Consider the following 27,978-nt stretch of genomic DNA (forward strand, 5'->3'; position numbering starts at 1 on the left):
CCGGTGTTTACTGAGTAAAGGGTCTGAAAACCTGTTTTTGCTTTGCTATTATTGGGTGTTGTGTGTACATTGATGAGTTAAAAAAAAAGATTTAATACATTTTAGAATAAGGCTGTAACATAACAACATTTGGAAAAAGTCAAGGGGGTCTGAATACTTTCCGAATGCACTGTACGTACATTGCTTGAATTGCGCCTGCTCGTAATACAGTAATATGCTCAAAACCCATAACCATTAAAGGTATAGTTCAAACAAATTGACATGATATTCCTCTTACCGTTGCTGCTGTCAATTTCAGTATTTTTGTGAACTACCCCTTTAAGTGGTATTACGACCATTCCTTTGCTCATTGTACATGGTAAGAAGAACAAGATACAGAGAAAAAAAACAATCAAAAGACTAGATAAAGACAATCTCCATTTTCAGGTTGAAAGGAGCATAAAACATGACTGGCTTATTCTGGCTTATTTTCTTAATGACTATTGCCCATAAAAACGCACAGAGATTTGAATACTTTTAAATCCAACACTCGCTGTTTAAGATTCAGTCCCTGAAGGTGAAACAGTCTTGGGTATAGTATCAAGATGTCTATCTCTCATAAATTCCACATATATTTAAAGAGAATATAGTGTGTCCACCCTCATTTTGAAGTCAGTAAACTTGAGTCTCACATCATTTTCATGTTGAATTTACGCGGCGCATCGCCGGTTGGACTACCCTCACCTGCCTCCGCCTTACGGGGTACATACTCAATCTCTATGTTTGGCTTGACGTTGCCTTTTCCTCTGCTCCAGAGGAAGAGGATGACGAGACAGAAGAGGACGACGCCGAGGAACGAGATAAATCCCATGGTGGTGGCGATGATCAGAGTCTTCACGTCGAACGGGAAGGGAACCTGGGCAAGGGTCCCGTTGGCCCCGTCCTCGCTGGGCTGGTTGGAGATGAAAGCAAACGTCTTGTTGGGCTGGTGCGGCCAGTTGGGCGAGTAGCTGTGAACATGCAGGTGGGCAGGCTTGGTGTCATTCCCTGCTGCATTGCTGGCGATGCACAGGTAGGTACCGTTGTCCTGGATCTGGGCATAGCGCACCTCTAGCGTGCCCTCGGGGGACACGCTGAGACGCCCCACAGACTTGGTAGTGATGAACTGCTTCTTGGGGGACAGCCACATGATCACGGGGGCTGGGTCACCGTCCGCCTGGCATGTGTAATGGACCGTTGTGCCCTCGTCCACGTGCCTCTGCAGTGCCTTGTGGTCTTGTATCCTGGACTTCTGGCAGGTGAAGGAATCGGAGGGGAGGATGTCGGGGAAGTCTTTGAACTCCTTGCCCTGCACGGCCTCGGGCAAAGAGCAGACGGGCTGCTGCCGGTTGAAGTTGAGCCTCCAGCGGCGGCGGAAGACCCAGAGCAGCCGGCAGTCGCAGGCCAGTGGGTTATCGTACAGTGCCAGGGTCTCCAGGTTCCCCACGGAGTGAAAGACAGATTCCTCCAGGGTGCTCAGGCTATTGCTGGATACGTTGAGGACTCGGAGGTGGTTCAAGCCCCGGAAGGAGTAGGGCTCGATTGTGGCTAATCTCCCTCCTACCAAGTGGAAGGCCTGGAGCCTCATTAGATTGTGCAGCTTGTTCCCCTCCACCGTGTGAATGGGATTAAAAGACAAGTTGAGATAGAGAAGGTGCCCAAGGTGTCGGATGGCCTGGTAAGGGATGGCAGTGAGGTTACAGTTTGTGATGGTCAGGGAGGTGATGTTGAGGCCGTACAGGCATTTGGAGGTCATGGTGTCCAGGTAGGGCCAGTAGGAGATCTCTAACACCCTCAGGCGGTCAAGCCTCTTGAAGGAGTAATCCCTGACAGCGTTGACGGTGAGGTGGCGTAGTCGCAGTGACAGCAGGTTGTGCAGATGGCTCAGGGCCTCGGTTGGCACCGAGGTCAGGTTGCAGCGCTCCATGGTCAGCTGTTCCAGGCTGCTGAGGCCGTGGAACGCTCGGTGAGAGATGAACACCAGGTCGTTATCGCCGACTTCCAGAGCCTTCAGATTGTATAGCTCCTGGAACATGTAGTCCAGCAGGATGACAATTCTGTTCTCGCTAATGTCCAGCTGGGTGAGGTTGCTGAGGCCTGTGAACACTCCCAACTGGATTAGCTTAAGCTGGTTGTTGCGCAGCCCCAGAGTCCGCAAGCCGACAAGGTTGCTAAAAGCCCCGGGCTCCATGGAAGAGATATTGTTCTCATTGAGCTGCAGCTCCTCCAGCTGTGGGTAGTTGATGAACTCCTCAGGCCCCAGGCTTTTCAGACGGTTCTTGCTGAGGTCCAGTAGTTTCGTCTCGATGGGGATGCCCTCGGGAAACGAGGCCAGCCTCCGTCGATGGCACACCACGGAACGTTCCTGAGCATTACACTCACAGCGGGACGGGCAGCCGGTGGTGGAGCCGGAGAGGACAGTGCCCAGCATTAGGACCAGGATGGGCTGCCAGCACGCCACCAGGTAGCTGTGCCCACCTGCCTCCCCGGACACCATTCTACTGCTTCCCTGCGGAGACAGAAGTAAGAGGGATGGTTGGTACATTTAAAGGACAACTACATCTATAAACACATTTTTTTAAATATATTATTTTGTCAGGTTTGACGCTTATCTCCTGAAGTATTATTGATATAAAAAAACAATTGTGTTTATTTAACAAACAATACTTTAGCCACACAACAGACAAAAATCTTGCCCAAAAGATGATGTCACAGGGTTACATTCGCCTCAGATTTGGACTAAAGGCTCTGGGTTAGACAAGTGGTAGAAATATCAGCTGAAATACCAGAAGGTGAACAGAAAACCTCAGATCTCCTTTCACAACAAAAATCTTCTTAAAACTATTTCTGTCATGTTTTGTAACTACACCACTCACAGAGGACACAATTACAGCTTTAATAGTGTTTTTTAATGCAATGGACGACAAAGCTCAAATTAGTCCTTTTCACTTCCGATTAGGCTCTCATAAACCTCAATCAACTAAATGAAGCAGACAAAGTATTTACAGCAATAAACAAATGTCAGTTTAATTTACAAATCATGGAGAGATACCTACTTCCAATGTGAAAGAGAATTATGCCAGGCTTGTATGGAACATAATGTTTTGTTCTGTACAAGTGCAATTGCCTGGAGGACCCTCTATTCCGATTGCAGGTTACTCTTCTCTGTTACTCTTCTTTTATCTGTGTGTCAGGGTCCTAAACACCAACTGCTGCTCTATCAACTTAGGACTCTAAGTCTTCTGTAAACCCCAAATAACTACTGTCCATCCAACTGTGAGGGACAGATACATTCTTCATCCTGGCTTTATGAACTCTTAATCTGCTGGCCAAAGGAGAATGGGCTGCATTGTGGGCTCCAGGGTCTGTCAGTTACTGTTCTAGGTCTTAGCAGCACCTTGAGTCGCCTGTCAATCTCCCTGTGACAAGTAGTTGGAATGAGAAATAGCTTACCGAAATGTGCTTTAATTCAATGCATTAAATGGCGTGAATAAACAAGTGTGCTGCCTGTAACTAAACACAACACTACCATGCGGCTGTCTGGCGAGCTGTCGACCTTGGAGTGAGAGAGAGAGAGAGACTGTTTAAACCCTTATTTGCTTTAGACTCAGGGGCGCTTTAACTTGCAAAAGCCTTCAAGCTCTGGTTCCCACATCGATCATACAATTTGAGGCTCATCCATGTCTGTGGGATGTGCTCTGTGAAGAAGCCATGCTAAGTTAGAATAATAGCTCTCTGGATATTCTCTTTATTGAGAGGGCTTTACTTCACAGTCAAGCTAAAATCTGTGCCATCCATCAATATGCGCTAATGTTGCTAAATGTACTTAAAGGACAGGGCAAATGTCACTGTCCTCAAACTATTTCACTGACTCCTGGCTAAAGCCCACAGAGACCGAGAGGAAGAAAGGCTGTCTGCACAGTGCAACAAGAATCTACAACCTCAAAAGTCAATCAAAAATACTGTTTGTTTTTTCCAAAATGCATGGTGAAAGAAAAGTGCCCAAGTCCAAAAACATCTGATGAAATACATGCTACAGGGAGGCTCACTTGTATGCAAGTCATGTAGGCATATATACATACTGAACATACAGTGACTAACCAAACATTGTGGTTTCACTAGTGTACATTTCTCTAGGGACAGATACTAAACATGTTATCTAGACTGTACATTTCTCCAGGGACAGATACTAAACATGTTATCTAGACTGTACATTTCTCCAGGGACAGATACTAAACATGTTATCTAGACTGTACATTTCTCCAGGGACAGATACTAAACATGTTATCTAGACTGTACATTTCTCCAGGGACAGATACTAAACATGTTATCTAGACTGTACATTTCTCCAGGGACAGATACTAAACATGTTATCTAGACTGTACATTTCTCCAGGGACAGATACTAAACATGTTATCTAGACTGTACATTTCTCCAGGGACAGATACTAAACATGTTATCTAGACTGTACATTTCTCCAGGGACAGATACTAAACATGTTATCTAGACTATACATTTCTCCAGGGACAGATTCTAAACATGTTATCTAGACTGTACATTTCTCCAGGGACAGATTCTAAACATGTTATCTAGACTGTACATTTCTCCCGGGACAGATTCTAAACATGTTATCTAGACTGTACATTTCTCCAGGGACAGATACTAAACATGTTATCTAGACTGTACATTTCTCCAGGGACAGATTCTAAACATGTTATCTAGACTGTACATTTCTCCCGGGACAGATTCTAAACATGTTATCTAGACTGTACATTTCTCCAGGGACAGATACTAAACATGTTATCTAGACTGTACATTTCTCCAGGGACAGATACTAAACATGTTATCTAGACTGTACATTTCTCCAGGGACAGATACTAAACATGTTATCTAGACTGTACACTTCTCCAGGGACAGATTCTAAACATGTTATCTAGACTGTACATTTCTCCCGGGACAGATTCTAAACATGTTATCTAGACTGTACATTTCTCCAGGGACAGATACTAAACATGTTATCTAGACTGTACATTTCTCCAGGGACAGATTCTAAACATGTTATCTAGACTGTACATTTCTCCCGGGACAGATTCTAAACATGTTATCTAGACTGTACATTTCTCCAGGGACAGATACTAAACATGTTATCTAGACTGTACATTTCTCCAGGGACAGATACTAAACATGTTATCTAGACTGTACATTTCTCCAGGGACAGATACTAAACATGTTATCTAGACTATACATTTCTCCAGGGACAGATACTAAACATGTTATCTAGACTGTACATTTCTCCAGGGACAGATACTAAACATGTTATCTAGACTGTACATTTCTCCAGGGACAGATACTAAACATGTTATCTAGACTGTACATTTCTCCAGGGACAGATACTAAACATGTTATCTAGACTGTACATTTCTCCAGGGACAGATTCCTGGACATAAACAAATGATCAAAGGTTCCATTTTAGGACCACGGTAACTGCAGTAACCAAAACTATGTGGCACATACCATAGAAATAGAATCTACCCATTATGCCATCATTGACTTGAATAGGGAGGCTTGTTCTATGGATTCTAGTTCTATGGCACATGCTGCATTTGGCTTCCAAGAGTGGCTGCGGTCGACATCATATTTAACCACTGGGCAGTACAGTAAGATGGTTTATGGGGTATATAAAGTGGTAAGCTAACCATTCATATTGAACATTTCTGTTGTCTCCGATGCATTCTCCAAAAGATAACTACTCTAGGAAGTATTTCACTTTGATCTACAGACATCTGTTTTTCAGGTATTTCTGAGAAACACTCTATTACAGTATAATGAAAGTATAATACGCCGGTAGTACTACGCACTAGATCAGTACCACAGCTGTACCTCGACAGGGTTTCCCACAGCGAGAGGAGCAAAACGATGAGTGTAAAGTAGAGAGCTGTACAAAGCTGTCCAGGTGTGTTAGAGTATGAATGGAAGTATCAAGTGGAACAGAAACAGTCTCCTGCCAGAGAACCAGCATGTCGTCACTGCTGATAAGTGGTGGTGCTGAATCAGCATATAAACAGCTTGAACTCACACAGATGAGAAGTGAGGGGGCTCATTCCCTGCAACACATAATGGTTTTTCAAGAGTGCTTCAATTGTTCGGCGGAGGTGCTCGATAGTATCTCTCGTTGCGCAACTTGTGTCACATAGTTGTGCGATTAACAAAACAGACTTGACAGTAGGATGAGAGTGATTCCGCTGGTAGCAGTGTGCTAACACAAATTACACCTTACAAATGCCAGACGGAGAGAAAGTACTGCCATTAAAACAGCTAGGACTGTTATTTTAGCAGGACCAGCGACCCAGTAGGTCTAACTGTCTTCTACATTTCTCCTCCAATCTAAATCCACATTTTTCAAGGGGTTGTATAGTGACAGTATACACAACCCCTGTAATACACCAAAGTCTACTTTGTTTGTTTCAAACGGCAAGAACATGTTTCAGCCTTTCACCATACAGTATTATTGTGTGGCTTGTGAATGGATAGATCAGGTTGGTTTAAAAGCATTCACAGACCAACACCCAACCTAATTGAGGGTTGGAATATGCCACACAATAAAGATGAGAATTGAACCTTGGGGTCATGAATGTATTGGGTTAATGACTGTGAAATCTCACTGATGCTAATTGAGGGTTGGAATATGCCACACAATAAAACATCTATTAGATATCTGATAGAGGAAATGGCTGGCCTTTATCTAGCCCAGACAGGACATCAGTCTACCAGCCGAGGAAAATAAAAAGGATGAAGGAGACATTTTGATATTTCAACTGATAAAAGCACTTGAATGTAAATGTTGTGACGTCATTTCGAACTGTGATGAAATGCCAAACACAATGAGTCAAAGGGGTCTGCAATAACAACTCGCCAACACATGACTAAGGCTGCATTTACACAGGCACAACAATTCTGATCTTTTGCTAAGAATTGCTCTTTTGACCAACTCATAACTGGGCATAAGATCAGAATTGGGCTGCCTGTGTAAACGCAGCCTGTATCACCCACTACATGTCCAGACAATAACATGGGCATGTAGATGAGAGGCATTGCTGTGCTTTGGTGCTTTAGTTGTGTCCTAACCTAAAGTCATGCAGCCTTATTGATGTTTTGTCTTCCTGTGAAAATATGTTACAGTGAGAGAACGGTTACATGGATATTCTACTGTATTATGTAATCCGGGATTCACTTGCAAAAGTTTGTATTTTTATTTGTTATTTTATGTGGGTCAGAAATAAACCAAACAATGTAATTGAAATAACCCTTAAAATGACAAGAGAACCCATTACCAATGTTGCTTTCTGTCTCAAATCACTTTGCATGTTAGTATTGGAGTTTAGTGCATGATCTCATTTCTTTCCACTTTGGAGGAAATTCAATCCATAAAAACAGGAAATTCAACCCCTCTCTCCCTGTCTCCACCTCCCTCTCCCTTTCTCCCTGTTTCCATCTCTCTCTCCCTATCTATCTCCCTGTCACCACCTCCCTCTCTCTCTGTTTCCATCTCCATCTCTCTCTCCCTGTCTCTCTCCCTGTCTCCACCTCCCTCTCCCTCGCTCCCTGTTTCCATCTATCTCTCCCTGTCTCTCTCCCTGTCTCCACCTCCCTCTCTCCCTGTTTCCATCTCTCTCTCCCTATCTCTCTCCCTGTCACCACCTCCCTCTCTCTCTGTTTCCATCTCCATCTCTCTCTCCCTGTCTCTCTCCCTGTCTCCACCTCCCTCTCCCTCTCTCCCTGTTTCCATCTATCTCTCCCTGTCTCTCTCCCTGTCTCCACCTCCCTCTCTCCCTGTTTCCATCTCTCTCTCCCTATCTCTCTCCCTGTCTCCACCTCCCTCTCCCTCTCTCCCTGTTTCCATCTCCATCTCTCTCTCCCTGTCTCTCTCCCTGTCTCCACCTCCCTCTCCCTCTCTCCCTGTTTCCATCTCTCTCTCCCTGTCACCACCTCCCTCTCCCTCTCTCCCTGTTTCCATCTCCATCTCTCTCTCCCTGTCTCTCTCCCTGTCTCCACCTCCCTCTCCCTCTCTCCCTGTTTCCATCTCTCTCTCCGTCTCTCTCCCTGTCTCCACCTCCCTCTCTCCCTGTCTCCACCTCCCTCTCTCTCTGTTTCCATCTCTCTCTCCCTGCCTCTCTCACTGTCTCTCCATCCCTCTCTCCCTGTCTCTCTCCCTGTCTCCACCTCCCTCTCCCTCTCTCCCTGTTTCCATCTCTCTCTCCGTCTCTCTCCCTGTCTCCACCTCCCTCTCTCCCTGTCTCCACCTCCCTCTCTCTCTGTTTCCATCTCTCTCTCCCTGCCTCTCTCACTGTCTCTCCATCCCTCTTTCCCTGTCTCTCTATCTCTCTTTCCCTGTCTCTCCATCCCTCCCTGCCTCTCTTCCTGTCTCTCCATCCCTCCCTGCCTCTCTCCCTGTCTCTCCCTCCCTCTCTCCCTGTCTCTCCATCCCTCTCTCCCTATCTCTCCATCCCTCTCTCCCTGTCTCCACCTCCCTCTCTCCCTGTCTCGACCTCCCTCTCTCCCTGTCTCCACCTCCCTCTCTCTCTGTTTCCATCTCTCTCTCTCTCCCTGCCTCTCTCCCTGTCTCTCCATCCCTCTCTCCCTATCTCTCCATCCCTCTCTCCCTGTCTCCACCTCCCTCTCTCTCTGTTTCCATCTCTCTCTCTCTCCCTGCCTCTCTCCCTGTCTCCACCTCCCTCTCTCTCTGCTTCCATCTCTCTCTCTCCCTGCCTCTTTCCCTGTCTCTCCACCCCTCCCTGCCTCTCTCCCTCTTTCCATCTCTCTTTCTCTCCCTGCCTCTCTCCCTATCTCTCCATCTCTCCCTGCCTCTCTCTCTGTCTCTCCATCCCTCCCTGCCTCTCTCCCTGTCTCTCCATTCCTCTTTCCCTGTCTCTCCATCCCTCCCTGCCTCTTTCCCTGTCTCTCCATCCCTTTTTCCCTGTCTCTCCATCCCTCTTTCCCTGTCTCTCCATCCCTCTCTCCCTGTCTCTCCATCCCTCTCTCACTGTCTCCACCTCCCTCTCTCCCTGTATCCACCTCCCTCTCTCACTGTCCCCACCTCCCTCTCTCACTGTCTCCACCTCCCTCTCTCCCTGTCTCTCCATCCCTCTCTCCCTGTCTCCACCTTCCTCTCTCCCTGTCTCCACCTTCCTCTCTCCCTGTCTCCACCTCCCTCTCTCACTGTCTCCACCTCCCTCTCTCCCTGTCTCCACCTTCCTCTCTCCCTGTCTCCACCTTCCTCTCTCCCTGTCTCCACCTCCCTCTCTCACTGTCTCCACCTTCCTCTCTCCCTGTCTCCACCTTCCTCTCTCACTGTCTCCACCTCCCTCTCTCACTGTCTCCACCTTCCTCTCTCCCTGTCTCCACCTCCCTCTCTCACTGTCTCCACCTCCCTCTCTCACTGTCTACACCTCCCTCTCTCCCTGTCTCCACCTCCCTCTCTCCCTGTCTCTCCATCCCTCTCTCAGTGTCCTCTTAGTAATGACCTTGGGAGGAAGCACAGTGGACCTTCTTCTTCCTCCTCTCTCCTGCAGTTGTAGGACTGCTAGCCTCTCTGGACCTCTCGTTCTCATCACATTCTGACACATTTTTCTCTCCCCAACTACTCTCTCGACCCCCCCCACCCCCCCCCCACCCCCTCTCCTGTAAGATGCAGCTGAGCAAGGAAGCTGGTAATCACAGGGAGTTGTCCACTTACACTGTGAATGTCTATACATTCCCTGTCTATACAGAACCACTTGGACCTGTTTTCCATCCCTCTCTCCCTGTCTCCACCTCCCTCTCTCCCTGTCTCTCCATCCCTCTCTCCCTGTCTCTCCATCCCTCTCTCCCCGTCTCCCCATCCCTCTCCATCCCTGTCTCCACCTCCCTCTCTCCCTGTCCTTCTATCCCTCTCTCCCTGTCTCTCCATCCCTCTCTCCCTGTCTCCACCTTCCTCTCTCCCTGTCTCTCCATCCCTCTCTCAATGTCTCTCCATCCCTCTCTCCCTGTCTCCACCTTCCTCTCTCCCTGTCTCTCCATCCCTCTCTCCCTGTCTACACCTCCCTCTCTTCCTGTTTCTCCATCCCTCTCTCCCTGTCTCTCCATCCCTCTCTCCCTGTCTCCACCTCCCTCTCTCCCTGTCTCTCCACCTTCCTCTCTCCCTGTCTCTCCATCCCTCTCTCCCTGTCTCTCCATCCCTCTCTCCCTGTCTCCACCTTCCTCTCTCCCTGTCTCCACCTCCCTCTCTTCCTGTTTCTCCATCCCTCTCTCCCTGTCTCTCCAGCCCTCTCTCCCTGTCTCCACCTCCCTCTCTCCCTGTCTCTCCATCCCTCTCTCCCTGTCTCCACCTTCCTCTCTCCCTGTCTCTCCATCCCTCTCTCCCTGTCTCTCCATCCCTCTCTCCCTGTCTCCACCTCCCTCTCTTCCTGTTTCTCCATCCCTCTCTCCCTGTCTCTCCATCCCTCTCCCTGTCTCCACCTTCCTCTCTCCCTGTCTCCACCTCCCTCTCTTCCTGTTTCTCCATCCCTCTCTCCCTGTCTCTCCATCCCTCTCTCCCTGTCTCCACCTCCCTCTCTCCCTGTTTCTCCATCCCTCTCTCCCTGTCTTTCCATTTCTCTCTCACCTGTCTCTCCATCCCTCTCCCTGTCTCCACCTTCCTCTCTCCCTGTCTCCACCTCCCTCTCTCCCTGTCTCTCCATCCCTCTCTCAATGTCTCTCCATCCCTCTCTCCCTGTCTCCACCTTCCTCTCTCCCTGTCTCCACCTCCCTCTCTTCCTGTTTCTCCATCCCTCTCTCCCTGTCTCTCCATCCCTCTCTCCCTGTCTCCACCTCCCTCTCTCCCTGTCTCTCCACCTTCCTCTCTCCCTGTCTCTCCATCCCTCTCTCCCTGTCTCTCCATCCCTCTCTCCCTGTCTCCACCTTCCTCTCTCCCTGTCTCCACCTCCCTCTCTTCCTGTTTCTCCATCCCTCTCTCCCTGTCTCTCCAGCCCTCTCTCCCTGTCTCCACCTCCCTCTCTCCCTGTCTCTCCATCCCTCTCTCCCTGTCTCCACCTTCCTCTCTCCCTGTCTCTCCATCCCTCTCTCCCTGTCTCTCCATCCCTCTCTCCCTGTCTCCACCTCCCTCTCTTCCTGTTTCTCCATCCCTCTCTCCCTGTCTCTCCATCCCTCTCCCTGTCTCCACCTTCCTCTCTCCCTGTTTCTCCATCCCTCTCTCCCTGTCTCTCCATCCCTCTCTCCCTGTCTCCACCTCCCTCTCTCCCTGTTTCTCCATCCCTCTCTCCCTGTCTTTCCATTTCTCTCTCACCTGTCTCTCCATCCCTCTCTTCCTGTCTCTCCATCCCTCTCTCCCTGTCTCTCCATCCCTCTCTCCCTGTCTCCACCTTCCTCTCTCCCTGTTTCTCCATTCCTCTCTCCCTGTCTCCACCTTCCTCTCTCCCTGTCTCCACCTTCCTCTCTCCCTGTCTCCACCTTTCTCTCTCCCTGTCTCTCCATCCCTCTCTCCCTGTCTCTCCATCCCTCTCTCCCTGTCTCTCCATCCCTCTCTCCCTGTCTCTCCATCCCTCTCTCCCTGTCTCTCCATCCCTCTCTCCCTGTCTCTCCATCCCTCTCTCCCTGTCTCCACCTTCCTCTCTCCCTGTTTCTCCATCCCTCTCCCTGTTTCTCCATCCCTCTCTTATTTTATTTTATTTCACCTTTATTTAACCAGGTAGGCCAGTTGAGAACAAGTTCTCATTTACAACTGCGACCTGGCCAAGATAAAGCAAAGCAGTGCGACACAAACAACACAGAGTTACATGGAATAAACAAGCGTACAGTCAATAACACAATAGAAAAAAAATCAAGTCTATATACAGTGTGTGCAAATGGCATGAGGAGGTATGGCAATAAATAGGCCATAGTAGCGGAGTAATTACAATTTAGCAGATTAACACTGGAGTGATAGATAAGCAGATGATGAGCAGATGATGGTGTGTAAGTAGTGATACTGGTGTGCAAAAGAGCAGCAAAGTAAATAAAAACAATATGGGGATGAGGTAGGTAGATTGGGTGGGCTATTTACAGATGGGTTATGTACAGCTGCAGCGATCGGTTAGCTGCTCAGATAGCTGATGTTTAAAGTTAGTGAGGGAAATGTAAGTCCAGCTTCAGCAATTTTTGCAATTCGTTCCAGTCACTGGCAGCAGAGAAATGGAAGGAAAGGCGGCCAAAGGAGGTGTTGGCTTTGGGTATGACCAGTGAGATATACCTGCTGGAGCGCGTGCTACGGGTGGGTGGTGTTATCGTGACCAGTGAACTGAGATAAGGCGGAGCTTTACCTAGCATAGACTTATAGATGACCTGGAGCCAGTGGGTTTGGCGACGAATATGTAGCGAGGGCCAGCCGCCTAGAGCATACAGGTCACAGTGGTGGGTGGTATAAGGCACTTTGGTAACAAAACGGATGGCACTGTGATAGACTGCATCCAATTTGCTGAGTAGAGTATTGGAAGCTATTTTGTAAATGACATCGCCGAAGTCGAGGATCGGTAGGATAGTCAGTTTTACTAGGGTAAGTTTGGCGGCGTGATTGAAGGAGGCTTTGTTGCGAAATAGAAAGCCGATTCTAGATTTGATTTTGGATTGGAGATGTTTGATATGAGTCTGGAAGGAGAGTTTACAGTCTAGCCAGACACCTAGGTATTTGTAGTTGTCCACATATTCTAGGTCAGAACCGTCCAGAGTAGTGATGCTTGTCGGGCGGGCGGGTGCGGGCAGCGAACGGTTGAAAAGCATGCATTTGGTTTTGCTAGAGTTTAAGATCAGTTGGAGGCCACGGAATGAGTGTTGTATGGCATTGAAGCTCGTTTGGAGGTTAGTTAACACAGTGTCCAAAGAAGGGCCAGATGTATACAGAATGGTGTCGTCTACGTAGAGGTGGATCAGGGAATCACCCGCAGCAAGAGTGATCTCTCTCTCCCTGTTTCTCTATCTCTCCCTGTCTCTCCAACCCTCTCTCCCTGTCTCTCCATCCCTCTCTCCATGTCCTCTTAGTAATGACCTTGGGAGGAAGCACAGTGGACCTTCCTCTTCCTCCTCTCTCCTGCAGTTGTAGGACTGCTAGCCCTTTCCTCTCTGGACCTCTCGTTCTCATCACATTCTGAATAATTTTTCTCTCCCCAACTACTCTCTCTACTATCCGTCCCCCCCTCTCTCCATTTTACATTTACATTTTAGTCATTTAGCAGACGCTCTTATCCAGAGCGACTTACAAATTGGTGCATTCACCTTATAATATCCAGTGGAACAACCACTTTACAATAGTGCATCTAAATCTTTTAAGGGGGGGGTTAGAAGGATTACTTTATCCTATCCCAGGTATTCCTTGAAGAGGTGGGGTTTCAGGTGTCTCCGGAAGGTGGTGATTGACTCCGCTGTCCTGGCGTCGTGAGGGAGCTTGTTCCACCATTGGGGTGCCAGAGCAGCGAACAGTTTTGACTGGGCTGAGCGGGAACTGTGCTTCCTCAGAGGTAGGGGGGCCAGCAGGCCAGTGGTGGATGAACGGAGTGCCCTTGTTTGGGTGTAGGGCCTGATCAGAGCCTGAAGGTACGGAGGTGCCGTTCCCCTCACAGCTCCGTAGGCAAGCACCATGGTCTTGTAGCGGATGCGAGCTTCGACTGGAAGCCAGTGGAGAGAGCGGAGGAGCGGGGTGACGTGAGAGAACTTGGGAAGGTTGAACACCAGACGGGCTGCGGCGTTCTGGATGAGTTGTAGGGGTTTAATGGCACAGGCAGGGAGCCCAGCCAACAGCGAGTTGCAATAATCCAGACGGGAGATGACAAGTGCCTGGATTAGGACCTGCGCCGCTTCCTGTGTGAGGCAGGGTCGTACTCTGCGACTCTCCCTGTCTCTCCATCCCTCTCTCCCTGTCTCTCCATCCCTCTCTCCCTGTCTCTCCATCCCTCTCTCCATGTCCTCTTAGTAATGACCTTGGGAGGAAGCACAGTGGACCTTCCTCTTCCTCCTCTCTCCTGCAGTTGTAGGACTGCTAGCCCTTTCCTCTCTGGACCTCTCGTTCTCATCACATTCTGACACATTTTTCTCTCCCCAACTACTCTCTCTACTATCCCCCCCCCACCCCCCGTAAGATGCAGCTGAGCAAGGAAGCTGGTAATCACAGGGAGTGGTCCACTTACACTGTGAATGTCTATACATTCCCTGTCTATACAGAACCACATAGAACCATGACCACATGGAACTCTATTCCACATGAAGTAACTCATGCAAGCGGTACATTTGTATTAAAAAAAACAGATAAAAATACACCTTATGGAACAGCGGGGACTGTGAAGAGGCACAGGCACAGACACATGCACACACACACACTCACGATAACACAATTTTGTATTGTAGATATGTGGTAGTAGAGTAGTGGCCTGAGGGCACACACTGAATGTGTTGTGGATGTATTGGAATGTTTTTTAAATTGTATAACTGCCTTAATTTTGCTGGACCCCAGGAAGAGTCGCTGCTGTCTTGGCAGCAGCTAATGGGGATCCATAATAAATCCAAATACTATTCTATGACCTATGAGCCTAATTTTTCTAGGCTAACTATGCAATGCTAACTATTCAATGCTAACTATTCAAGGCTTAATATTCAAGGGTAACTATTCAATGCTAACTATTCAAGGCTTAATATTCAAGGTTAACTATTCAATGCTAACTATTCAAGGCTTAATATTCAAGGGTAACTATTCAATGCTAACTATTCAAGGATAACTATTCAATGCTAACTATTCAAGGCTTAATATTCAAGGTTAACTATTCAATGCTAACTATTCAAGGCTTAATATTCAAGGGTAACTATTCAATGCTAACTATTCAAGGATAACTATTCAATGCTAACTATTCAAGGCTTAATATTCAAGGGTAACTATTCAAGGATAACTGTTCAAGGATAACTGTTCCATGTTTACTATTCAAGGCTAACTATTCAAGGCTAACTATTCAATGCTAACTATTCAAGGATAACTATTCAAGGCTAACTATTCCATGTTAACTATTCAAGGCTTAATATTCAAGGGTAACTATTCAATGCTAACTATTCAAGGATAACTGTTCCATGTTTACTATTCAAGGCTAACTATTCAAGGCTAACTATTCAAGGCTAACTATTCAAAGCTAACTATTCAATGCTAACTATTCAAGGTTAACTATTCAATGCTAACTATTCAAGGATAACTATTCCATGTTTACTATTCAAGGCTAACTATTCAATGCTAACTATTCAAGGCTTAATATTCAAGGCTAACTATTTTTTTATTTCACCTTTATTTAACCAGGTAGGCCAGTTGAGACCAAGTTCTCATTTACAACTGCGACCTGGCCAAGATAAAGCAAAGCAGTGCGACACAAACAACAACACAGAGTTACACATGGAATAAACAAATGTACAGTCAATAACACAATAGAAAAAGTGTATATACAGTGTGTGCAAATGGCGTGAGGAGGTAAGGCAATAAATAGGCCAAAGTAGCGACGTAATTACAACTTAGCAAATTAACACTGGAGTGATAGATGTGCAGATGATGATGTGCAAGTAGAAATACTGGTGTGCAAAAGAGCAAAAAAGTAAATAAAAACAATATGGGGATGAGGTAGGTAGATGGATGGGCTATTTACAGATGGACTGTGCAGCGATCGGTAAGCTGCTCAGATAGCTGATGCTTAAAGTTAGTGAAGGAGATATAAGTCTCCAACTTCAGCGATTTTTGCAATTCGTTCCAGTCATTGGCAGCAGAGAACTGGAAGGAAAGGCAGCCAAAGGGGGTATTGGCTTTGAGGATGACCAATTCAAGGCTAACTATTCAAGGCTTACTATTCAATGCTAACTATTCAAGGCTAACTATTCAAGGCTTACTATTCAATGCTAACTATTCAAGGCTTACTATTCAAGGCCAGCTATTCAAGGTTTAATGTTCAAGGCTAACTTTTCAAAGCTAAATATTCAAGGCTAACTATTCAAAACTAACTATAGCAAACAACCTTACACAACATACTATAGATGAGACAACTTGGCCTATTGTGTCAGCTGTGCAAATAAGGATAGTTGTCAATCATTCACTACATGTTTTCAATCATTCACAACACATAAAGTATGAAGGATATTCTATGACTTTGTATAGAGACATGGGAACACAAAACGCAAACAACATGTTGGATGTTGTTATTTCACTTCCCCTTCCACACAAATTGGTAACATAGTGACTGACCTTCAAGGCAAGAAAAAGATTGATTTTACAGGCAGCAATTCTGCTATGCTGGGCATCAACACTGTAGATTACTCAGTATGCCTATCAGTGAAAACCAGGGAATTAAAAGAGGTTGATACTTCTAATTGGTACTTTCCTGCTTCAAAATTCCTTTACCAAATTACTCAAATTATTGGACCAAATAATATTTAGACACTTGTTTCAATGAATCCCATCTAAATAAATCAAAAGGTCTGTCAAAGGTACTGTCACATGAAGTGTAACCAATAAGTCAGGTTGGGTAAGCCTCACATCTCAATGATACTCTAATACCATGAAGCTAATGAGTTAGCCTCACATATCAATGATACTGTACTGTAATACCATGAAGCTAATGAGTTAGCCTCACATCTCAATGATACTGTAATACCATGAAACGAATGAGTTAGCCTCACATATCAATGATACTGTACTGTAATACCATGAAGCTAATGAGTTAGCCTCACATCTCAATGATACTGTACTGTAATACCATGAAGCTAATGAGTTAGCCTCACATCTCAATGATACTGTAATACCATGAAGCTAATGAGTTAGCCTCACATCTCAACGATACTGTAATACCATGAAGCTAATGAGTTAGCCTCACATCTCAATGATACTGTAATACCATGAAGCTAATGAGTTAGCCTCACATCTCAATGATACTGTAATTCCATGAAGCTAATGAGTTAGCCTCACATCTCAACGATACTGTAATACCATGAAGCTAATGAGTTAGCCTCACATCTCAACAATACTGTAATACCATGAAGCTAATGAGTTAGCCTCACATCTCAATGATACTGTAATTCCATGAAGCTAATGAGTTAGCCTCACATCTCAATGATACTGTAATTCCATGAAGCTAATGAATTAGCATCACATCTCAATGATACTGTAATTCCATGAAGCTAATGAGTTAGCCTCACATCTCAACGATACTGTAATACCATGAAGCTAATGAGTTAGCCTCACATCTCAACGATACTGTAATACCATGAAGCTAATGAGTTAGCCTCACATCTCAATGATACTGTAATTCCATGAAGCTAATGAGTTAGCCTCACATCTCAATGATACTGTAATACCATGAAGCTAATGAGTTAGCCTCACATCTCAATGATACTGTAATACCATGAAGCTAATGAGTTAGCCTCACATCTCAATGATACTGTAATTCCATGAAGCTAATGAGTTAGCCTCACATCTCAATGATACTGTAATTCCATGAAGCTAATGAGGGTAAAGCAGTTGGCATCCCAATACGTTCAATTTGAAATGGAAATGGAAACAACTTATTTTTTATGCTTTGAGCTTTATTTTTAGTCTAAAACAACCCTCCTTTGATGTTCCGTTTGACTACTCTAAGATTTAGATCAAAGAGTTTTTGACAGCTGAGAATCTGTTAAAAGTTGACTTACAGCAAAAACTCTGGACACCTTGATGTTGACATACTGTAAAGAGACACTTCTCAGACAGATTGTGCCAAAATCAATAAATATTCTCAAATTTCACAAACCATCAAACAAAGATAATTTCAAAGCAATTCAACATTTTCAAACTATTGTCTAAAGTGTAGGCTACATACTGTAGATTGCGTAAAATGAAAAGCTGGGTATTATTAAGTACTTCATAAAAGTACACTTTGCATGTGTAGCAGGTTGATTTTACATGAGAAATGAAGTAAATTAGAGCTCATTGATGACTTAGAACTGTCTCGTCTGTCTTCTCTTATCTAATTCAACAGACTCTCGCCTGCAGCACATCTGTGCTCCCCTCCTTCAGGGACATGGGGTGCATCTCAATGCTCTTTCAGGGGAGCTTTTCAGACATGGGGTTGCATCTCAATGCTTTTGCATGGCTTCCTTTTCAATGCTCTTTTCCCTCATTACCACAAACAGATGAAGGGATTGAATAGGTATTCAGTACACTTATTTAACCTGTGTTAGACCATGCCCCTTTTACTAGCGCCTCCCAAAAAGGGGGGAAAAGACAAAAGACTAGGTATCAGCCATCATGACGACTCCACCTAGACCTCCAACAGGAGCCTGTTCCAATGGGCCTTTTCCCCCTATAAAACAGTGATGGATATGCTAATGAGATTTGAGTGACAGCTGATTGAAGGGGAGTGATCCAAGTGGAGGGAAGATTGCTGCTGGGAATTGTGGGAGATCCGAGCAGACAAATCTACTCTAGAGAACACACAAAACAAGGGGATAAAATTGACAGCTTGGAATACAGGGCTCCAACCCCAACACAAATCAAATAAAATGTTATTTGTCACAGGCTATATACAAGTAGTACCGGTACCGAGTCAGTATACTTGGGTAGTTGGGGTGATTTATTGTTGTAATATGTAGGTTTGGTTAGGTGAAAGCCTCCCCAGCTGCTACTGGACTGAAAGGTGATCTCAGTTCAAATTCATGTTTGCTCCAACGGTTTCAACGTCCTGGTTGCTTGTCTATGATATTGGATTGGGACTATTTTAGGGGCCTGCCTTTTTCTCTAATGTATGTGTACCATGGGAGGAACTGCCAGAGCAAGAACTACAATTGGTTTCTGGATCTCAGACACAGAACACTTGGAAAGACTGTCCGCTACCATGGCAACCAGACAGCAGTTGGTCCCAATAGTCTAAAGAGGCTTCCTCATCTCCTTTTCTTGGCTGATCTGACAACATGTGGAAGGTGAAAGCTAAGTATTGAATGCCTCCATACCATGATTGCCTTCACTTTTTCCAGTCAGTGCTGGTGCAGGAAAGGAGAAGACGTTTTATACTACGACCACATTGGGATTCACCCTATGGGCTGATTTGTTAGGGCACAATGTCACAGCACATCCAGACAGAAATGGAGTGTTAATAGAAGAGCTATTGTTCTCTGTCTTGTAGAATAGGGGATTTCACCAGCTTTGCAAATCGTTTCTATCTGCAGCCTTGAATCCCACAGAATAAGCCCTTGCACACTGAAGTGAAGATTGCAAAACTAGGCAGGGGGATTCGAAGAGCTGAGCTCCTACCAGAGAGCTTGTGTTATACTTTTTCTTGATTCAGAAATAATATCTTGATATGCTCTTCAAGTTAAGGGTTCCCCATTATGATAATATGTTTCAAGGTCAAGGGTAAATTATTACTACTAATAAGAGAAATGGTGTGTCTGGTTAATCCACAGGCCATGTCAAAATATACTCAGATGACATTGTTTTGCAATGAAGGTCTACAGTAACTTCAACAGCACTCTGTAGGGTAGCACCATGGTGTAGCCGGAGGACAGCTAGCTTCCGTCCTCCTCTGGCTACATTGACTTCAATACAAAACCTAGGAGGCTTGTAGGCCTCACCCCCTTAGACATACATGGTAATTATGACCACTTCCGGAGTACGTCCTGCAACCAATCAAAGCTTTTGCAACATAAATTGACATTCTGTCCATCCAATCACAGAATTATAGTCATTGAATTAACCTTGTGTTGTATTGGGATTGTGCCACAGAGCATTATGGGGGTTCAATGTGTTGAGAAGCTTTGTGACATTGTTGGATAGAGATGAAAAGTGATAGTTGAGCATTTTTGGGATATTATTCAATTCAAATTAGTTTTTTCAAATTACAGGAGACGGAGGAGGTATATTATACATTATTTTCTTGGTTTTAAAACTACATTTTTGTGTCCAGTTAGTGCAATTTATTAAAAAAATATTTATCCGCCAGAATGTTAGAATGGCCAACACTGATGAAAATGTTGTGGACTTTTTGTTGAAGAACCCCTTTCATTCTCTGGGGTACACAGAAAAGGTGCAAATTAAAAGCAAGGGTCGACCTCTAACCTCTGTTCAAAACCAATTGGTATCAAAAGTATAGCTGGTTAACAGGGAGCCTGTCATCAAGCCGCCTGTATTGCTAGCCTGCTTTTTGGAAAGTCTGAGCCTTGGTCGAAAAGTGGGTACAGTGACCTGAAGAACATCGATCGTTCAGCTAAACGGCAAAACAAAAGCAGGGAGCATATAAATGCCGACATCAGATTCAAGCTTCTGGGAAAAAGCTGCATCGATAGAGGACACGGTGAGAGGGAAAGTTCTGCCAACAAGGGCAACAACAAGGAGCTTGCAGAGGTAATTGCACGTTACAATGTTTTACTTGCTGAACATATTGAACGTTCAACTGTCTTTTCTAGGATGTCGAAAACAATTCCAAATGATTAGATAGCTTCCATCGCATCATCCCCAAAAAATTTATTAAAGAGAGATGTTGACGCGGCGCATTTCTTCGCGTGCGCTCAAGTAGGTTTCCCACTTTCCTCCGGTATTTACATAGCAAAGATGATAACACATAATCACATAGGTTAAAATAATTAGTCTTTGACGATTTTTGAAACACACTGTCGTTTCTGTGCATTACGCTCCTATACCGTGGGTCTCCCATCCTCCTCCATTTTTCAAGTCACCAGCCTCCACTGCTGTTAATCTATGCCTCTGTCATGCTTATCCATTGGACTTGGCCCTACAAGGAGATCCCACCACTGCCACCAATTGACCTGCTCCAATGTACAGTACATAGGGACTAGTAAGTAAGATGTCTTAAGTAATTAGCTACACTATGTTCTAATACCCGTAGCTGTTGTGTTTAAGGAACTGGAACACACCAGATGAAGAATACCTGAAATGTGAAAAACCCAAATAGAATATTGGATCTGTAAGAACGTCAGCTCCTTGTGTAATATTCAGAAAATGGTGCTGCATGACACATCCCTGTACAAGTGCTGAACACATTGTAATGGTCGCTGTTCAGTTGGTTTCACTTCATTTGGGTGCTTTGTTCTGTATGAAATGACTTGCGGTGCAAAGCCTGCGCCGAGTCTAATTGGTAATATTTCCACACAGATCTGTCTCTCTCTGCTCTGACTGAATGTCTAATAATAATTCTGTAAAGGGATGCTTCTTTCCTCATTAACACCATTCCTCTTGGAAATTCCTCGCTATAGCAGCAGCCTAAGCTGGTAATTACACAAACCTTTTCCCCTCTGTATCAACAGGGATCCAAGTTTCCAGTAGAATTGAAAACTGTGGCTCAATGCAATCCTGAAGGCAATTTTCCACCGGCCAAGCTTCTTAAGGCCCTTTATGGACAGCACAATGGGCGATTCTGGGAGATTTTTTCATCCCAAATCATCCGTATAATAATTACCACCAGCTATCTTCGTTCTCATATTAATTTAGCTGATATAGCTCACTCTAGCCAATACTTATAAATAAATATTCACAGTGACAATTACAACAAATGGGCAGGAGGAGTGTTTAATCGGTAGCCCACACTTTGCTTTAGAATATGCAAAGATCAGTGCATTATAGAGCAGGTGGAGTGTAGGAGTCAGAGGGAGAATCAAACCCCATCCTCCACCATGCCTGGATCATATTTTACATAAAGCTGTTATGATTACATTTAAATGGGAGAGGATGCTGCAGCGAAGCGCCACTGTGACCTTGTGAATACATTTGTAGAGAGCAAGATTGAGTAGGCTACCCCGTGACTGATCTGCCTGTGTCTGTCTGTCTGTCTGTCTGTCTGTCTGTCTGTCTGTCTGTCTGTCTTGTCTGTCTGTCTCACCCGTCTCTCCCGCCTGCACGCGGTCTACACGTGGTCCGACCATCTTAACGGTCCCTGACAGGAAGGAACCATTACATATTTAGGATCTTAATTTGAGCAAATTTGCTACAGCAGGAAAATAATCCTGCAGCAACAGGAAGTGTGAATTATTATGTGGATTATAATTCATGGATATTTTTGTAGGGGTTGATACATTTTTCGTTAGGGAAAATCAAGTCTGAAATTTATAGTGGAAATTACAAACTTCAGAAGCTTTTAAACCTTGAATACACAACTATTTTTATTTCCTGCTTTGCAGGAACATTTTCAGCAATAAAAGTGTCATCAAATTAAGATCCTACATCTGTTTACTGCAATGCCGTGGTTTCAGCAGCATCCTTAACACTCTCCCTGTTGAGATTATAATCCGTCCATCTTTCAACATCACTATTACAGCATTCTGTAGCTTCATTCACCCTCTAACTTCCCCCCATATCTCACGGAGGACTAGTGTACAGGACAGGCAGACTAAATATCATTGGCACAGATTTACATGAAAAGCTACTGCTCACAACAGGGTCACATAATGTAAGAGATGGGCGGTGTGGATGGACTGTTGAACAGGAAGTTGGCCTACAGTGTACATGTTAATCTATAGACCTGTTTTTGCGTGTCAAGAGTTGAACTAGTAATGGCTTGTTGATGACTTACGTTCTATTCCGTCTTGTGTGTAACAAAAGGGGGGATAGTGAACCGCCTTATTACTGTAATGACCAGTCGGACCACCAGAGAGACTGTGTACAGCCATCGTCTGCATTGTCCTCAACCTTAACCACTATTTGGTTTTCCATCCTATTAAAAGTCAAATAGGGCGCTATGGAGGCATCCTCTGCTAGATAGTTAAAACATTCCCATTTCAATCAAATCAATCAAAGTGCAATTATCAATTTTGGAACTGCATATAGATTGGCGCTCCCAGTGCTTACATGCTACCCAACTGTACAGACAACACAATCAATTAAAAAGGTTAAATGGGAGAAAGAGCCAATGGTTATTGGGTTCAGTTTAAGTACCAAGGCCCTGAGGTGAACATTCAGAACAGACCCTTCATATGAACACTATAGGTCAGGAGAACAATGTAACAGCAAGGCTATAGACAATCATTATACACTGCCCGCAATCTCTGTAGCATCTCTGTTGTGTAGTCTGAGAGGATAAAACAGAATTATGCGTGAGACACTTCTGCTTACAGAGTCAAAACAGTGATGAGTGATGACTTCCTGTCTGATATGTCACGGTTGAGCAATCACATGTTGGAAGACTGCAGCGGCCCACAATAGGCTCATACATCAGCGAACGGTAGTAGCCTATGAACAGTGAGTGTATTGGAACAACCAGGGGCGCTGTGGCGCTCACACACATTGTCCTGCTTTAAGCGGTACTTAATGAACATTCTATTGCTACAGTACGTTTCTACTGCACCATCATTGATATGAATGAGCCTGATAACCACATGCTGTACTTATTATAAGGAATCACGTGTTGATATTGTGCTTGAATAGATGGGCTTGCTAAAGAATCTGTGCTTGCATTATGGCAAGACTAATTGGAGAAGAGTATTTATGAAGGTTTTATAGATTGTTACATTAGACCACATACAGTAACGTGTTGCCAGGTAACCGTCGTGGTTTTAATCACTCACTCAGTCACGATGTGAAAGCCCCACATTTCATGTGACATCGATGTTCTGTAGGTTGATATGTACTGTCACCTTGTTATCGTGACACATACTGTATGTATTAACCTAAAGCTGCAGCACAAACAATACAAACACTACTATAGACCTTCTGCTTCTTTCCCATTTTACCCTGTGAGACCTAAACATAGATCCAAACGAGGAAAACATTTCATTACCCTTCAAAAATACCTGGAATACGCCTCTGATTATGAAAATAATAATACATATTTTAAAAATCAAATTTGTAGAATTTTCTGGAAACGTTGCAACATTGGGCTTAAATGGTAGAAACATGTGAAATTCAACTAAAATCCCATCAAAATGGAGCAAAAGTATTTACATGTGAAGGAACATATTGTGTAATGATATATACATCTGAAATGAAGTCATATTTTTTCTGAAATAGACAAATTGATCAACTTTACAAATTCCATTTTTTTTTACATTTTGCTGTCAAAAAAATACACTACTGTTCATTAAATAGTACCCTGCAAAACACCAGTCTCAACGTCAACAGTAAAGAGGCAACTCTGAGGTTGCTGGCCTTCTAGGCAGAATTGCAAAGAAATAGCCATATCTCAGACTGGCCAATAAAAATGTAATATTAAGATGGGCAAAAGAACACAGACACTGGACAGAGGAACTCTGCCTAGAAGACCAGCATCCCAGAGTTGCTTCTTCACTGTTGACGTTGAGACTGGTGTTTTGCAGGGTACTATTTAATGAAGCTGCCAGTTGAGGACCAGTGAGGCGTCTGTTTCTCAAACTAGACACTCTAAAGTACTTGTCCTCTTGCTCAGTTGTGCACCGGGGCCTCCCACTCCTCTTTCTATTCTGGTTAGGGCCAGTTTGCTCTGTTCTGTGAAGGGAGTAGTACACAGCGTTGTACGAGATCTTCAGTTTCTTGGCAATTTCTCTCATGGAATAGCCTTCATTTTTCAGAACAAGAATAGACTGACGAGTTTCAGAAGAAAATTATTTGTTTCTGGCTATTTTGAGCCTATAATCGAACCCACAAATGCTGATGCTCCAGATACTCAACTAGTCTAAAGAAGGCCAGTTTTATTGTTTCTTTAATCAGAACAACAGTTTTCAGCTGTGCTAACATAATTGCAAAAGGGTTTTCTAATGATCAATTAGCCTTTTAAAATGATAAACTTTGATTAGCTAACACGATGTGCCATTGGAACACAGGAGTGATGGCTGCTGATAATGGGCCTCTGTACGCCTATGTAATTATTCCATAAAGAAATCAGCCGTTTCCAGCTACAATAGTCATTTACAACATTAACAATTTCTACACTGTATTTCTGATCAATTTGATGTTATTTTAATGGACAAAATATGTGCTTTTCTTTCAAAAACAAGGACATTTCTATGTGACCCCAAACTTTTCAACGGTGGTGTATCTTTTTGAAAGGATCAAGTATTCTGGGGTTTTTCCTATGTATGGAGAACATCTAAGTTACTTTCAGTAATATTTGGTTGTCCTTTCTGGCTTCATCTGGAGAGAGAACCTCCTATCTTACTCCTTTACCATATAAGGAATGGTCGTCACGGCAGTATTCTGACCTCACAATCCACACCTTTTTTAAAAGATATATTCATTTCTGTTATTTTGATGTGTAGAGGAGGAATCAAATTTACTCTTGAAGTATTTGGTTATACATATTTTCAGAATATTGGAAGGAAAACAATCCCTCTAACGTTTCTATCAGTATATTAATGTAGCCCTGTGTGTCAGGTCAAACCCTTTTCTATCAGTATATTAATGTAGCCCTGTGTGTCAGGTCAAAGCCTTTTCTATCAGTATATTAATGTAGCCCTGTGTGTCAGTTTAAACCCTTTTCTATCAGTATATTAATGTAGCCCTGTGTGTCAGTTTAAACCTTTCAGCCCAATGTTGGGTTTCTTCAACATTTCCAAAGCGACCTCTATCTCAGGTTCAGATTGTTTGCTTCCCTCTGTATTTTTTTTCTTCATAATCATTACATATTAGAGAAGACAGGAAAAAAGATTTCATGTAATGGCCTACAACATATCCTTGTGTCGGGGACTAGTCTGATGTCAGACGAGTGGACCATGTTTCTACCATTTCAGCGGCTGCTGATGCCAACATTTATCCTACTGACAACAATACTACACAGAGATACATGTGGGTCGAAGGAGATGAACTAGGTAGTGATGAAGGAGATGAACTAGGTAGTGATGAAGGAGATGAACTAGGTAGTGATGAAGGAGATGAACTAGGTAGTGATGAAGGAGATGAACTAGGTAGTGATGAAGGAGATGAACTAGGTAGTGATGAAGAAGATGAACTAGGTAGTGATGAAGAAGATGAACTAGGTAGTGATGGATAGGATTTTTTTTTAGATTAGAACGCAATTTAGGAAACAAATTTTTGCATCTTTGGGTCTCACAGTGTTACAAAATAGCAGTGGGGTGAAACCAGTGGAAGAGAAGTCTCTTTCCAGTCTCGCCTATTTTAGGGAGCCTCGTGTACAGTAACCAACAGTGTAGTGTGTGTCTCTAAGCAAAAACAGCCTCAACTTCACCAGCTAGAGGTGGCAGCTTGTGGCTTGCAGGCAGCTGCTGTACTATACTTCTATAGGAGGTAGAAGAGTCTCTATAGATTTCTACTGTGTGCCAGAGCACTGCAGCCAGGCAGAATTATGAGGAATGCAAATAATGCAGGCTGGAAGGATGAAAGGATGACACACACAGACACACACACACATACACACACACACACACACACACACACACACACACACACACACACACACACACACACAGAGAGAGAGAACGGATGAGAGGCTGGGGTGTTTGACCTACATACAAATGGGACAAAAAGCCTTCCCTGGAACCTGTGGGTGAAATGAAACACCCCAGAGGGAACACAGCAAATTCATTGTGATTGAATGAGGTTTGACCTCCGGAAGCAAATCAGTGTCAGGCTAGACGGCGTGTTTAGGGTCTTTAGAAAGAGGCGTGCTAACAAGGACAGATTAGTTGGAGCTACAATAAGCATGGTGGTGGAGGAGCACTCAGACAGGAACACACAGCAGGCACGCTCCATCACACACACACCCCAACACTAGTAATATGACACACCTTTTAAAATACTTCTGGAAACAGCAGGGACACAGGAGCACATGAGAGACTCACATACAGAGACATTCATGCACACACACAAAGAGAAACAGTTATACACAGACACACACCGTACTCACACCTAGACACACCGTACACACACACAGACACACACCATACTCACAGACACACCCGTACACACACACAGACACACTGTACACACACACACAGACACACACCGTACTCACAGACACACCCGTACACACACACAGACACACCGTACACACACACAGACACACCGTACACACACACAGACACACCGTACTCACACCTAGACACACCATACACTCACACAGACACACTGTACACACACACACACACACACACAGACACACCATACACATACACAGACACATGGTACACACGCACAGACACACACCGTACTCACACACAGACACACCGTACACACACACAGACACTGTACACAGACACAGACACACCGTACACACACAACATACAGGTACAAACTGGTGCACATATGCAAACACACACACACACACATACCATACACACACACACACCATACACACACACCATACACACACACACACACACACACACACACACACACACACACACACACACACACACACACACACACACAGTAGCCTACATGTATGCTCTTACACATTTAAATAAATGGCAGCATCCAGGTGACAGAACAAACCTGGTCCTGAATCCTATTCAGTAGAATGATCAGACATCCCATCCCTCCCTCGCGGTCCCTTTCCCCCTTTCAATACGTACCATTTGTCCAGACAAATATTTTCCTGCCAATTCTGCCCCAACACTGCACCATGATGAGCCTGTCTCTGTGGCTCAGTGCTGGAAACCCACAGAACAGACAGAGGAGGCTACTTACCAGGACTGTCATGCACAGAATTCTAATTTAAGCTGCTCCACGTTGCCAAGGAAATCCAAAATGCCTCAGAGAGCAGGGCAGAGATTGAAGAGGCCATTGAAAGGAGGATTCAAAGGGAGAAATGGGATACCCGAGGCGAGATAAAAGGAGGTGAGTCCTCGGTGAGGAGCATGGGAGATGCCTGGGTCTTCCAGATGCTCTAAATCCACCTCCACTGATAGGCTTGCATGTAAACACAGGCTCCGGTGTCTCAGACACTCTAACATACATGCTGCACCGAGCTGAGTGAGACAGAGAGTGGGAGAGGGGAGAGGGGAGAGAGGGAGAGGGGAGAGAGATAG

The 27,978-nt window shown here is 44.6% G+C and overlaps 1 protein-coding gene across 1 annotated transcript; it reads right to left on the reverse strand.

The window, feature by feature from the left end:
* Positions 1-14: 14 nt before the first annotated feature.
* LOC106587768 (leucine-rich repeat and immunoglobulin-like domain-containing nogo receptor-interacting protein 1-B) lies at positions 15-27,937 on the reverse strand. The gene is made up of 2 exons (XM_045689599.1): positions 27,638-27,937; positions 15-2,527 (listed from the first exon to the last, which is right to left on the reverse strand). Exons 1-2 carry the CDS (start codon positions 27,647-27,649, stop codon positions 668-670), a joined length of 1,872 nt encoding a protein of 623 aa, XP_045545555.1. The 5' UTR covers positions 27,650-27,937; the 3' UTR covers positions 15-667.
* Between the last annotated feature and the right edge of the window lie 41 nt (positions 27,938-27,978).

The sequence above is a fragment of the Salmo salar genome, chromosome ssa11, assembly GCF_905237065.1.
Source record: "Salmo salar chromosome ssa11, Ssal_v3.1, whole genome shotgun sequence".
Classification (NCBI taxonomy): Eukaryota; Metazoa; Chordata; class Actinopteri; order Salmoniformes; family Salmonidae; genus Salmo; species Salmo salar.